General features: G+C 41.7%; 1 protein-coding gene across 4 annotated transcripts in view; it reads right to left on the bottom strand.

Annotated features, from left to right (window-relative positions):
• Positions 1-5736: 5736 nt before the first annotated feature.
• Positions 5737-15401, bottom strand: part of NRIP1 (nuclear receptor interacting protein 1) — a 96812-nt gene continuing 87147 nt past the window's right edge. For all 4 annotated transcript variants that reach the window (XM_088051398.1, XM_014253566.2, XM_014253568.2 and 1 more), the window contains one exon: positions 5737-14591. In XM_088051398.1, the coding sequence (XP_087907524.1) occupies positions 10745-14233 (3489 nt within the window). In that variant the 5' untranslated portion in view covers positions 14234-14591 and the 3' untranslated portion in view covers positions 5737-10744. The remainder of the gene's footprint in view (positions 14592-15401) is intronic.

The following is a 15401-nucleotide window of genomic DNA, read 5'->3' as shown; positions in this document are numbered from 1 at the left end:
CCCCAAAATGCTGTTCTCATCCATCAGACCCTTCCTCTCCTGGTTCCCACTCCAGAATAATACTTGGACTGAGCAAAGGAGGAGAGTGAACTCCGAGCATCCAGAGTGAAACTGCAAAAACCAAGAAGCTCTGCCCTGCTCTACAGATGTTTCCACAGTTGTCAAGAACTTGATCTCCTGTGCTGAACCCTTTATTTCCCTGCAAGGCAGAGCATTCCATGCCAGAGGCAGCCACGTTCCACATCAGAAGGGACAGCACCGTCTCGGCTCCAGTGGAACGGTGTTTGCTTTAGGCCAGCTGGGCACAGGCTCAAAGGGTGACACTGGCACAGCTGCACCATTAATGTAGGCTAACAAGAACACAGAAGATGACTGGAAACCAGCTGCCACTTCTGCAGCCCACAATGTACTGCCAAAAATCTCCACATCCCCTTGATCCGAACTGGGAGATAGATAAACTGAACTAGGCAGAAATTTACACAGTGCTCAGAATCACGTATGACCAACATTACCATTTACTGCTCCAGGCACCCCAGAAGCAAGGCACAGCACTTAGCCTGGGTCAGAGGATACTGCTGTTCCATGCAGAAGGTTCCTGGGACTGTCAGGGGACATTTTGCAGCAGCATTGTAGAGTGTTACAGGCATAATTTGAAATCAAACAAGTGATAGCGAGCCATATTGTTCTAGTGGAAGCACAACAAAAATGTTTATGTAAAGAAAAAGATGGCAGAAAAACTGGAATAGTACCTTTCTGACTAAAGAGAACTAAGTTTTCAAGTGCCAGGCAGATGTTGGAATACAATGAAAAAATCTGTTGAAAACACTGAATACATAAAAAGTTGGGGTTTTTTTTATGTTACTAGCTTTATCCCCAGACCTTTTAAGTTTTAAAGAGTGAGATGTGTTCAATACAATAGCTGCTGTCAGTTTCTAGACAATTATTCCTTCCACTTCTAAATTAAAAACTGCAAATCTATGCCATGCAAAAATACAGGACGATTCTTTGGGCTGTGAACATTTTCAGCAGGGGATTTCAGTGCCTTTTCTTTCTCTATCAGGAGCTGCCACGGTTTTGTCTGTGTTGGGAGCAGCTGCCACCAGCTCTCTGAGTCAAATCTCATGCAAATGGCAAAATCTGCCCCCCTGGGAAACAACCACTGCCTTCACCACCACAGTGCCTCTCCTCTGGGAAACAGGTGTGGGACAGAATGGGAGCAGGCAACAGGCTAGCTAGGAGCTAGACCATGCTGAGGACACTTTAAAAAAAATAAAAAAAATCCCCTCTCATTTTCCTTTTCTGGCCTTGAACCTGCAGTTTTCATTCTGTGCCATTTTCAAAAGCAAGTTTTTTTTTTTGGGAAAAGGGCTTTGTGTCATACACTTTGCTTCTTTCTGCCACAGTAAGCAGCATTCTAAAATATTCTAAAAAGGGTGTGCTGGGGCTAGTTGCTGTTAGATGTCATCACCTCTCTTCTCAGTGTGCAGGCACTATGCAGTGCCTTGGGTGAATACTTTCAGAGGAGAGACCAAGACACAGCATTCAATACAGCCAGTGCATAACGCAGTACCTTAGGCAAACACTTATTTCAAAGGAGTTGTCTAAAAATATATACTTCTTTTGTCTCCTCTGCCCTTCATGGGTGATGACTGGGCTCCTGTGTAGTTTAAAGATGAGATGAAAGTACTCAAGGAAGGGGGAAAATGGCATGAGAGTTAACAGTTCCTTACACAAGAGACAGCACTGTATGCAAGGATTATCTGAACGGTTCTTTTTCAGATTTTTAAATATATTTACAAGCTGACCAACCAGCTCCTGGAACTTGTTCATAATGAAATGCAAAACTTCTTTAGATTTTGGACTAGGAAGTAAGCAAACCTGCATCAGTAATACTCCACGATTTAAGTGGTGGTGCTGATCTCTGTACACTCAGCCAAACATGTCCTGGGCTGCATCCAAAGCCCTGTGGGCAGCAGGGCAGGGAGGGGATTCTGCCCCTCTGCCCCTCTCTGCTCAGACCCCACCTGCAGGGCTGCATCCAGCCCTGGGCTCCCAGCACAGGAAGGACAGGGAGCTGCTGGAGCCAGGTGGCTTTAGGCTGCAAGTAGATTTAGATTTGTAATTTGGAAGCAATTTTTTGCTGTGAGGGTGCTGAGGCACTGGAATAGGAAGTTGTCACTGTCCCATCCTTGGAAGTGTTCAAGGCCAGGTTGGATGGAGCTCTGAACAACCTGGTCGAGTAGAACGTGTTCGTGCCCTTGGCAAGGGGTTTGGAATGAAATTATTTTTAAGCTCCTTCCCAAGTCAAGCCATTCTATGAGTCTACTACCTATGACACGAATAGCTACACAAGATTTTTGTTACCTGGATTTATCTAATTCTTGCTGCAAATGCTAGTGAGGATTTCACTATGACCATGTCAAATAGCAGAAAATGAAGTGGGATTAGAAAGTAAAAGGCACTTGAGAATAACATCTTGTAACTAAGATTCCCCTTCATTCTCTGTCTTTGTTCTCCACTTAATTGTGGCACAAAAGCTAAGACCCTGCAAGTCACTGGTCCACTACTGCACACAGAGACAGCAGGCACACAGATGTGTGGGGACAGCACGCATCACCTGAAGGAACACAGGCTCCCTGGCTGTCCAAAGGTGAACCTGAGCCTTTTCTGAGGCATGTGAGAGTCAATGAGGCTTCTTGAAAAAACCCAACACCAAACCAAAGGGTTGTTTCAGAGTAAAATGTGAATTCAGGGAAAAAAGGAAATGTGCAATGATATCAGCTAGTGAAGAACTTCTGTCTTCCACAGAAACTCTAGCAAAGCAATTCCCAAGTCACAGCATGCAAGAGACTGAGCACCAGGGCATTCAACTCCAAATCATCCTTGAATTTCATCACTTATTCTCAGTACCTGTGATGAGATTTGGGCATAGAATCTAGTCAGGCAGAACTTGAAAAACTGTAAGATTTTGCTAGTCACAGAGGTGCAGAGAGGCAAATGCAGAGAGGATATGACCAGGCTCAATGTGTCTGTCTCAGTGGCTACCCACAGCTCATCTACAGAAGTCATTTTTGAGCTTTGTACCGAAATTTTTGAAGGAATTTGAGCATGACAAAGGGTGTGACTCTGAACGTCAGCAGCAGCTTCAGTAAAGACTGGGGCCAGAGAGCACCCACTAACTTAGAGAGTAGCTCACTTTACCTCCTGCTTAGCGAGAAATTTTCACCACCTTCCGAAACTAGACTGGATGAAGAGAATCCAGATCATCTGTACTGTGGATGAGGACAGTTACTTCTCCATCTCTCCTCAACACAGCACGATGCACTGAAGGCACACGCTGACTTTAACTGTGGAAACAGGCATCACGTTTATCTAACTGGCATATTCACAAGTCAATTATGTTTGTTTTGCATTCGGCTAGGTTCTGAGTAATTCAGCCAGAAAAGTAATCTGGAAATAGTGACAAATCTCTTTACTCATTAAGAGCAAGCATTTCTTAGAAAGCCAAATCAAAGCAGGCTGCTGTGAGCTGGGATCAGCATATGCTCCTTCATTAGCAGCATTGATAGCTACCAGCAGAGAGGATTTTTATACCCCAAGTTTGTGCCATACTCCCTTTGAGTCACTCTGACAATCAAAAGGAAATAATATTATCAGCAATTATTGCCTGCATATCCTAGCCTCTGCTCTAGGCTCATATCAAGTCCCTACAGACATTCCCATGAGTGTATTCCACAGCCCTAATGTGCCAAGCTGTGCCATACAGCAGAACATCATCATTGTATTCTTTAGTTTCACATTTTTCTTGGCAATTTTACAACCACTGAAGAATAATTTGCTTTACTTTTCTTATTTAAAGACGTTTGTACTACTGCAGGAAGTTTCTCTACTCTTATAAAGGCTTCCACAACGCACATCCCTGCAAATGATCTATCAGAGTCCACACTTGTCCTTGACACCCACAATGTTACAGCTCACTTCACTCAGAAGCAGAGGAGACTGGGGTGCCAAGTTCCACGAACACAATTGCTATGCCCCCCACCTCCCCCACCCAATTTGGAAATCTCTGAAGCAGAAATGAAAATTCCTTCATCCAGCAGCTGTTTTGTGAAAAAAAAAAAAAACCATCAACACCACATGCAGTTTTCATTCTGTGAGGAACAAGCTGGGGACCAAGAATATTCCATGTGACCGCAAGTCTGTCTGCAAAGAGTTCACTGGCAGTGTGAAGCACTTTTGAGTGAGTTCATTCTGAATCACCACGCAAATGCTGTGAGCAGTCACTCAGAGGGGAATGCTGCTTGGGAGATCACACCCAATTCCACATCCTCATGGCCCCACAGGCTGTTTAGCACACCATACGCTCAGCTCCACAGCCCTGCTTGTTCTGGTAGACACTGTGTGAGTTTTACTTGGGTGTTACAGCACAACTGAATAAATACAGTGAATTTACAGGAGCCTGAAACCCCCACCAAGTAATAACAGAAAAGTCAGAAATATTCAGGTGTTCCTTGGAACTGTCCTAGGGCATCACCACCGGAGAAACAGAGGCAGAGTGTTGGCTCTGCCTGGTGTGCAGACTCAAAACCAAAACACAGCACTGATGAAACAATGTATTTCTAGAAATTATTTCCGAGATGCATTGCCATTAGAAGATTAGACTGGGTCCTCAGGGATATTGCTTTTTCAGGTGGCTGCATTTTGGCTCAGCCATTGATCCCTCACATCAAGCCTACTTACAGAGAAGTGTAGAAGCTGGGTCCGGGTCCTTTCCCTCTGAAGCACAGCTGAGCATCACTGGTGGCATTAGAGCCATACTGCAAGGTGATGTATCCAAAGTGAGACAGCATCCCCATCCTGTTCCACTTTGGATACTGAACAATTAAAATGCTCAGTTATACAGTTCAGGAAGCCCTAGCTGAGATGCATGGACTCAGAATTACTCTTTTAAAACTACCTTTATGTATTGTATTTTCTGCTTTCCAGAATGCTTCCAAAGAACCTCAGGCACACAATTTATTGCTGAGACCAGGAAGCGTAGGATGATTCATGAAAATAGCTATTAGTGTTGCCCAAGACAGTCATGACCTATCCTATGTGCTTGCTTGCAACTGTACAGCTCCAGACACTGTCTGGACACCCTGGAACAACAATTTTCTGGAGAAACAGCACTTGCACTAATGCTGCAATCCATCATTTGCACTAATGTCATAAGCTGACTTAAAAACTCCAAAATATGAAGTGCACTGTTCAACCTTTATGTGGGCTTCATGGGCAAACTGTGTTCACTTATTCTACATGTTTGCTAAAAAACATAAACAGAATAAACTGAAGAGTCCTCTTTGTGATATGAACCAAAGGAGATTTTAGTGGGAAAACAGATCTTTCTGTCCTGCACAAGGGACCTGAACAATGTTTTAACATTCAAAATTTTTTTCACATGAGAATTCCCATTTAGAGGCTTCCAGTTTATGGTCACTGATTACAAGTTATTAAGCAGAAGGGTATTTAAATAAAACATAATACAGAGCTTTGTGAGGTAAAGCTGCTAATCTGATTTAGATTGTTTCACTTCCAGCTGCACAACTCTCAGCTTCCAGTCAGTAGCCTTGCTGAAGGCTGTGTGTGCCTCAGTTCCTTGAGGTACTTTTGTTGTCAGAAATTTGTATCAACAGCACTGATGTAAAGAGCCCACTAACACTCTAATAACACAGAGTACACATGAAATAAAGCAGATTTTAAAACCATCAAGACAATGCATTTTTCTCATTTATTCAAATCTTCTGCAGGAAGTAAACACTGAAAGATTTAAAAAAACTTCACACTGCAGTATGTACAGTTTTGTGACATCACATGAGGAAATTAATTTCTAATAAAAAAAATGAGACCAGTTAAATTACTGAAGACACGTCACAATAAAACTGGTTATGGTAAAATCCCGAATTCTTATGGATGGCAATGAAAATACTCCTTTGTTTTACAGGGATAGAATAGTCCTGGTACAATATTTCAATTATGCAAAATGGAGTCCTGAACTTATGTGACTTATTATAGTTGTATGAGCACTTCATGTTTTAAAAGTAGGTTTGCATTTTTTTTTTTTCCAGACCCTTTTGAATTGAAGCACAATCTTTCACAAAGCTAAAATACCACAGCAGAAGTCATGTCCAGAAGTGGAATACTGTTGTGTTTTGAACTGACCTGACTTGTTAAGACATTGTTTTTGTTTTTTTTTTTTTGCCAACGCACAGATGCACAGGGTCCCCCATGCACTTTTCATGCAGCAGGTAATCACAACTTTAAATAAAAGAATTTTTCTATACATTCTTCCAGACTTGCAACTGTATACATACATGCAAAAGTTTTTAAACCTATGTGATCATATTTACACTTATACATGGAATATACATAACAAAAAAGATTAAAAGGTTTTTTCCTTTGCATTAGAACAATACAAAATATGTAATTTTCATTAAGGAAACCACTATTTACATCACCTTTTAAAAACCAATTTCAACATATTATAGGCATAACAAGTCAACATATTTACATTATATATAAATATATATATAATATATACTTACCAGTTTACTCCTCTGTAAGATGTGGCAGAGAACAAACTGGTAATATCATGTCACTGACGTCAATGAGAGCTGTAATACTTTCACCAACATTTAACAGGGAAAATTTAAACCATTCACTTCTTTCTTTTAAAAACGTTTGTAAATTAAAAATTTAAAAACATCACTAAGAGTAAATGGCTACGAAAAGTAAAAGTTATGGCTGAATTCCCTTTTGATCTCATATAAACTTCTCAAACTGAGCTGCCCAGCTGTGTGGTATCAGTTATGTGGCCCTCCAGCTCTCCACCTTTAATTCTAAGGTCACGCACTACCCACCAACATTTCCTCAAGCTTTGGCAGAGGAGACACTAAAAACCTGGATGTCCGAGTCTCAGACACTTCCCTCTGGAAAGAAAAGGCATACCTGCATGGCAATTCCAAGTCAATCCCCAAATCCAGCGGGTTTGGGTGCTCCACCAGGCGCTGGTGATGCCCCCTGGAGCAAGGCACCAGGCACTCCACAACCCAGCTGCTGCAGCCCCAGCCCTTCCCAGCTATGTGGGGCCAAAGTTAATTCAGCCTAAAGTTCCAAGGGGCTGCAACTGCAACTCTAAGTGTGGCATAGAGACCATTCCCTAACTCCCTCACTGCTCAGAGGGCTGGAGGCAGCTTTCCCCCAGCAGTCTCAGCTGGCTGTAGATGTGAGATGTGCTCTCCCCTCCCTCCCTGCTCCTTTGATGGTGAGATCACACACCGGCACCCACTGACCCTGCACCACGCTGCTGCTGCTGCTGAGATCTGCCAAGACCCCATTTTGCTTCAAATCTATGGTCTAAAGGCCTAGAGGAGACATGAGTTGTTGAGAGTACCGAGTGCTACTCAAGAGATGGCCTTGGTTTGCAATCCATCTACAGGGACTGGTGGAAATCAGGGATCTTACAGCTGCTTGGGAAAACGTGGCCAGCCCTACCAGTCTCTCCTGGGGCAACAAACCCAGCTCCCACACTCCTCTTTTCTGATGGAAAAGCTCCCAAGGAAAAAAATAGCAACTCCTTTTTACTCACCCATGCTAAAAGACAAAAAATAATTAAAGAGCCTTTGGTCCTAAGGTGTCAATGCTCTAAATGTAGATGGGGTAGATCCAAAGAAGACCTCTCTGCCCTAGGGAAGGGGTAACACCAGTGATCCTGGAGAATTCCATATAGGAGACAGCTGCCCTCTTAGCAGCTGACTGAGCATTCCCCTTGGCATGTCCTGCCCTCTCTCAAGGGCCTCAGCCTTGCTACCTGCTGTTTGAGATTGCAATGTCTACAAGAGAAGATTCCTCCATGAACACCATGTCCCAAACTTAAATTCTTGTATATCAGAGTTTACTGACGTCTGTGAGAATGGCAATACCCTTTCATTGACATCAACTAAAAAGAAAGCTAGATCTTTAACTGGTCAAACCGTTAAGATTTTAACTTAACTGTTTTATAAAATTCTCAAAACTAAATGTTCAAAAGTATATATTACAACAAAAGACTACCCTAGAATAAATACAAAGGTCAGCACGTTGCTCGATTCCAATATTACTTTTTTGTTAGGGTCAGAATCTCTTCCCCACTCTTCATCTCAACTTGACTTTGGCAAAGTTTTTTCAGCCAGGTAGTTCCACATCCTCTCATGCTGCATTTTTCTGTGGAGCTCTTCAAACAAATTTTAGCCCTGTATTTAGTCTGGGGACCATCTATTATTCTATATTGTATATATTTCCTACCTATATACAAATTGTTTCAAGAAAAATAATCAATTAAGACTTTAAAAGACATTTAATGGATGGAACAAATACCATCTTTTTAATATTTCTGCTGGGTTGACTCATATAAAAAGAATTCAGTTCCATTGTCAATCCAAAATATACTTTATCTCATTAATGATTATTCTATGAGATATCTGAATTGTCATTGGGCCACTTATAAATGCAATATTAAAGACAAACAAAATTTTATTTTTATATTATATTTCAGACAATGACATTTAAAATGATATTAGATTTGTGTGAAGGTTTTAAAATATAAATCTTCTTTGTACAGCCCATTAATATATTATGCTTCACTGAAATAACATAAAAATATATCTTTAAATTGCTCTGTTATTTCTCATAAAAACCAGGGGGAATGTTTTATACCAGATACTGCCAAATATTTGTGTTCCCTAGAAGAAGGTATGCCCTGGAGGGAGGCAAAACAGAATAGTGGTGCATTTTCCAGCTGTCAGACAGGAGAAGTCCCTTTCAGTAGGAACTGCACTGGGAAGAGGAAGAGATCTCAGGCTGGGGACAGGGACAAGAGGGGGACAACAGCTTGCTCTGTCTCAGCAAGCCAGGGGTCTGGGAAAAGGATCACTGAAACGAAACCAGATGGAAAAGAGCAAAATGCCCTGTCACTCATGTCTACACAGACATGAGATGGACAGAAACAGCAGTTTTGTCATGTCATCGGCTCGTAATGGTGAAAACAGACAAAATTACACCTGAGTGTAGCTTTCATTAATTGTGCAAGCCAACTGCTTAGCTGCTTGCTGATAGCAGAGATTATCAGTGAAATCAAGAAGCCACAGAGAACTCTTTTTTTTTTTAAGGGAGTAAAAAGTTCAGCAAAACTTCTGCTTGCCAATAATTCATATAATTTAGAGGAACTGGATTTTGTCCTCTTCCTCCCCCCAGAGAAATAAGGGCTGCAAATGGAGTTAACACTGACAGTGCTAAAGGGAAAGCAGAGCCATGTGACTCTTCCCCAGCCAGCAATTCTTTTAAAGTGTCTCAGCTCTGACTGCAATTTTCAGTTCCTCCCATCTCAGGCCGATATTGCCAGATGTTACAAATCACAGCACAGGTGGGGATTGAGGAAAAGGGCAGGGAAGGATTTCTCAGACATATCCCACTATCCATTACAGAACATGACAAAACCACAGTTTTATCCTCAGTGCTACCTGGAAAATTATTCTAAAGCCAGATTTTCTGCAGTGAAAGGGTAGTGCATTAAACCATGGATCAGCTGTTCAGAGAGTAATAAATATTGGCAGATTATAGATTCTTTTCCCTGACTGTAGGAAGAGGCCAACACATTTTTCATTAAAATCCTATTGCAACTTTGAGTGAAAGTCTGATGTGCTGCTTTAGTGCAGTTGTTATTCTTCCACAGGGAAGCAGGATGGTGCTGAACAGACAATTCTGCTCATCCCCTTCACAAGCTTTCCAGCATTTTCCTCGCTGAATACATGTGGTAAGCCTTCTCAATCACACTACTCCAAGAGGCATTTTGGCTTTCTCCTTTTAGGCAGGGAAGTGACAGGAATGTGCCGACGAAAGGACTCATGCAGTACTTGCACGGCCTATGAAAATCTGCCTTTTTTATAAAAACCTAGAAAAAACCCTTAATTCTAACTAGTAACTCATAACTATGGCTAAGAATTCTGAGGAAGGCATTTGTTGAAAGCAGGGCAAGGAAGAAAAGTAGATTTTACGCCACTATTCTGGCAGGACCACAAACAAGATTTAAAAATAACAATACAAATTTTGGAAGCACTAAAAAATACATTTCAGTGCACTTCAATTATTAACACTGACGCAGGTTTTCCAATATGACAAGCTAATACCTTGGACGGACTGCTCCATTTCTTAAAAGTTATTCTTAAAATTTCACAAAACATATTAAAACATTCCAAAAAAAAAAAAAAAAAAAAAAAGTACACTGTCTCTATGCTCAGGCTTCAAAAAAAATAAGGATTATTTTACAGGGAGGGAGGAAACGCAGCATTACCACCACCTAGGCTGTACGCTTACACTTTGTTATACCAAAAGCTTGCAGATCCAAATAAGACTCTGATCAAAGAGTACTCATAACTTAATCTGATACATACAGAAACGTCATGTACAAATTACAACCCTTCTAGTTTCCTTGTGACAATCTACTGTAAAGCAAATTTTATCTACATGTACTTTAAATAACATCACCAGAAAAATAAAAAGTTTATCAAATGAAAACATGTTTCAATTAGACCATGCTTTTTTTTTTTTAAAATCATGCTCAATTTATACAGTAAGTCAAGTTCATACTCATGTTTCTTTTTTTTTCTTTTTTTTTTTTTAAACAAAGATTCAAAACCGCTGATTGTAAACTCACTGAGGAGGCTGCAGTTTATTCTGGCTCTTTTTTGATTGTTCGCACTTTTTCCAGAAGTCCATGCACTTCTCCATTCACACCACCATGCTGATGAGAGGTGTTACTCCCCATATGGCTGTTGTAAGGGCTTCTTAAGTTACTAAAAGGAGTTTTAAGTTCTGTGTCAGATGTCAACTCCTCTTTGATTGTAACACGAGTCGAACTCTCGGTAAATGAAGGTTCATTCCAAATTTCTTTGTCGTGTGCTTCTTGGCTGCTGGCAGAGCTGCCGCCTTTCTGTAACATGTAGTACAATATTGGATTGGTTTTGGTCAGTCTTGGAGAGTCTTTCTCATAGTCATTCTTGTCCATGCCCGTGATCACCCATCTGATGGGCCCCTTCTCACTGGGCACGGAACACATGCTAAACTGGTCAGACTCCAGTCTGGACACCGTACTCCCCAAATGTTCAGGGAAGGGGGAGCTGGCTGGACTTTTTACTGCTACAGGATACTGAAATGTTCTGTGATCTACACAATTGTTCTGTTGCACAGGGCTTCCCACCAAGGATCTTACTGAAGAAATGGTGAATTCAGGTTTATTGATTGTTGCACTGGTTTTGTTTCCTTTTTTCTTGCCCTCTGTTAGCATGTTATTCCTATGTTGTGACAGATCTCTCTCACAGTTTTCTGAGAGAAGCAGCTGTTTCAACACATTAAAGCCTTTACTATCTCTAGACCAACTCCTATTTTCAGTTTCACTATTTGAACCATGACTTACAGCATATTTAAATTCAGCATCACTTCTGCTGAACTTCAGTTCTTGCTGGTTAAGCAAAGGTCCATACAGTGCCTCAGTAGGAGAAGCGTGATTGTTTCCAGCATCAGACACATTACTTTTCATCTTTTTTAATGGGCTTTCCAAAGGCTCAGCATGAAGCTTCCTCTTCTTTGGTACTGTGCAAAGACTCTTGGATTCAAGGTGTGTCAGTTCATTGTTTCGGTGACTCCTGTCCAGCTCATCTGCAGGGTAATTGTCTTGATTCTGTCTCAGCAACCTACTTAGCAGGCCATTTTTGGAAAAAGAGAAATCTTGAGGTGAAAGAGGCTCAGATTTCACCTCCTCGGATGCTGGAGAAGCAGCTGTGTTTCTCTGCAGTGAATGAACAAACCCTTGGAATTTGTTACCCTTGCATTCTCTTGCTTGTTGTGCATTTGAATTATAAGGAACATTTGATTCGTCAGATGGTTCGGTTTTTATTTTCACCGTCAATATTTGCTCATTCAAAGCCTTGTCTGTCTGTTCTTGAGAACTTTCATCTCTTAAAAGCAGCCTCTCTTTCTTTTCACTTTTACCTTTATTGGGAGCTCCCAGAAGCAGCTGAAGGACAGTGCGCCTTTCAAGGAGATTTTCTATTTCCGAACCTGGAAGTCCTTGTTCAGCGGGTGAGGGCTGACAAGTGAATATTTTGTTATTTTCTTCATGCATACTCAATTTATTCGTAAGCAGAGGGCTGTTCAATCTATCAATCAAGCCCACAGGTTTATCCATATTCCCTGCCAGCAGCTGTTTGCCAGCTCTTTGTTCCTCACTCGACATGGAATTCTGCATGCCACACTGAGCCAGGTTCTGCAGCAGCTTGCTGGCACTGAATGCCGAGGAGTTCTGGGGACTATCGGTCCTGCTCAGCTTAGCTCCTTGTATTTCTTTGCTTTTGGACAGATCTATCAAGTGTTTAGATGCGGAATTCATCAGTCTGTCCGGCTGGATGCTGCAGGCGTAGGGTGGCGAGCTGCGCTTGACAGCCAGCGACTGGTGCGAGAGATTTATAGGAGAGTCTGCTTTTGTAGAAGCCAGCAAGGGTGGAGTGCTTAACGGAGTCATTCGGTTGGCACTGGGACTGTCAGTAACAGGAGTCCTTTTCCCAGTCTGTACAGTGAATTTTGCCACATCAGCTGTACTGTGTGGTCCCTGAGGATCATTACTCTTGTCTACCTGCTCTTCACTCTTATGCCCAAGTAATAGCTGAAGTAGCGTTACTTTCTGGTGGGGATTCAGCTTCGAAGCTTTCGGAGTGTCTTTCTCTTCCTTGATCTCTGGACAGGAAACTTTTGGATCCCAGTTACGAAGCAAGGACTGAGTCAGGTTATCCAGTGATGCAGGTGGACCTGCATCTGGTTTATCTGTTCTCTGTTTAAAGGACAGGTCTATAGGAAGACAGTTAGAATGGGAGCTTTCATCATCGCTGCTGTCTTCTGTAAAACTGGGATTGTTGTCTGAATACTCATCAACAGTTGTTGGTGTGCTGCTGTCTTCAAAAATGCTGGCCCTCTCACTCTGCTCACGTCCTTTCATGTGCTTGGTGGTATTTTGGCTTTTCAGCAGATGTAAGAGCAAACTGTTGCTGGGAGAGGTTTTCAGGTTACTCCTTTCCACAGTACTTTTGCATCCCACGGTTTTGGGAGGTGAGTGCATGATTCCCATCGAACTCTGAAATGGTGCCATACTGCCTTTGCTAGCAACTGTTTTGGGGGATGATCCTGCTTGACCATTGAGATGGCTTGTCATTCCTTTGGCCAAACCAAACTGGCCTACCTCCTTCTGAGCACTTTCTTGTAACCTGGCCATCGCTGCAAGTCTCTCGCTTGCAATCTGATTGGCATTTTGTGCTTTTAAAGCATGTTCCCTGGAGTACTGCTGCAAGTGGGCTTCACTGGAAAGGAGCAAAGCCAGCTGGCTGCACGCTACGCTGGGCTTGGGCGAAGCAGCAGGACTGGATCGTTTCTCTACCATGCTTGCAACAGCTTGCAATCTTGCAGCACACGACAGGGGCTCATTCATCACCTTAGGGCTGCTCTGCACCGCATGAGGAGACTCTATAAACCTCTCTTTGGGCAGGTTCTTAGTGATGTCAGGCAGGCTGTTGTCCAGCTTCTGATCTTTCGCTTTGCTCTTCTTCAGCAGAGTCTTCAGGTGGCTGGATGCAACACCATAGCACCTTAAATCTTTCTCCACTTGCAAAGAATCATGGCTAAGAGAATACCCCTGCTCCTTAAGACTCTGTCTTATCTGCTGTGACAGAGCAACGCTCTGCAGCCTAGAGCTGAAAGACTGAAGCAAAGAGGCAAGTAATGTGCTATCCTGTTTGCCTTTAGGCACATTTTCAACCATGCCAGCCAACAAAGCTTCCTTTTTTCCATCTAAATCCACAATGGAATCAGACAACCGCCTTCTCTTTGCTGCATTCCAGTCTTCTGAAGACTGCAACAGTCTTGCTTTTTTGAGGTGCAGCATGCCAGATCCTCGATATGTACTTGTGTTAAGAACTGGACCATTACTCTGACAGCTGGGAAATATATTTCCTGAAATCTTAAAGTTTTGATCCTCCCCACTATGCCCAGTGGACTTTTTGTCAACTGCAGTACCTGAGCCTCCTGCTGCTTGATGCATTAGTAATCCCTCTAGGTAAGTTAGAACAACAGAATCCTGGTGCATCTCAGAGCCAAGCTCTTCTCCATGAGTCATGTTCAATAAAAGTTTCCAAAAAGGCTCTGTTTCTGTTCACTTCAAAGACTCGTTTTGCTCAATCAAGATGCAGAGTTAATAACAGGTAGATGTCTACAGTGTTTTCTTAGAGACCTTCAGAAACAACAGAAAATGTATTATCCTAGACAGGCTTCTCCCAGTGTACACTGTTTGATGAGACAGGTTTCCAATCATAGCAATCAGCTGATATCTAGGATATTTATGGACAATGTCTAGGAGGAGCACTCAAAACATGGTTGCACAGAAAAAAAGTTCCATTAGGTATTTGCTGCCTTCTTTCTTCAGGAAGCCAGCTTGCTTTTCCTCCTTTTCCATCTCCACCAAGCACATAAAATTCCTACATCAGAAACACAAAACAAAAAACAAAGAAAATATTTAGGATTAAGATATAATTGCATAAGCCATTTTTTTCTTTAAAAAAAAAAATCCAAACCCAACCCCCCACGCATTTTCTTAGGCAGAGATTCAGGATATATAAACAACACACACATTCCAGAAGAAACTAAAAATCAAATAAAGGATAAAATACATGGTATCCAATTTAAAGAACTTCATGAAAACAATTCTGAGACAAAGTTTTATAAAAAAATTAAGCTTATTTATCATAAGCACAGCTACTACAAGCCTTCACTGAATTTCATTATTCTGCAGCAAAAAATAAGGAATAGCAAACCTGAAAGGAAAAACTTGAGTGACTCTAAACAATTAAAAAAAAATTCCATTGAATTTTACTTCTTCTGTTAACATAAATACACAGGACACACAGTCTATCACTCTTAAATTGAACTAATGGGAAAAGGCAGGCCTGAAGTCTATGTTTAGTTTCACACTGCATATGTTTATAAATAATAGAATAGACAGCACCATATATATGAGTACATATTTGTTTGGCAGGTGGGTGATGTTGCTGAAAGTAGAAACAAAGTTCTTAGTGCTGCCCAGGACTATGCAGCAATGCAAAATCCAGTATGGTAACACAACAGGGGTGAAATCTGTTTTTCTTTCAACACCAAAACACCGCAAGTTATTAGAACAATCATGTGATAAGAGTGGGGAAAAGGTTGCTTATGCTCCTGATGCAACATAAATCCTGGCATCAGAATCCTCCCTTCCCTCAAGGATTTTCAGCTTTACATTCTTTCTGTAG

This window comes from Pseudopodoces humilis, chromosome 2 (genome assembly GCF_049639895.1).
Source record: "Pseudopodoces humilis isolate 2021_Gansu_Grassland_sample_001 chromosome 2, ASM4963989v1, whole genome shotgun sequence".
In the NCBI taxonomy this organism is placed as follows: domain Eukaryota; kingdom Metazoa; phylum Chordata; class Aves; order Passeriformes; family Paridae; genus Pseudopodoces; species Pseudopodoces humilis.
The sequence above is the reverse complement of the archived record's forward strand: the minus strand, read 5'-3'. Positions and strand labels throughout refer to the sequence as shown.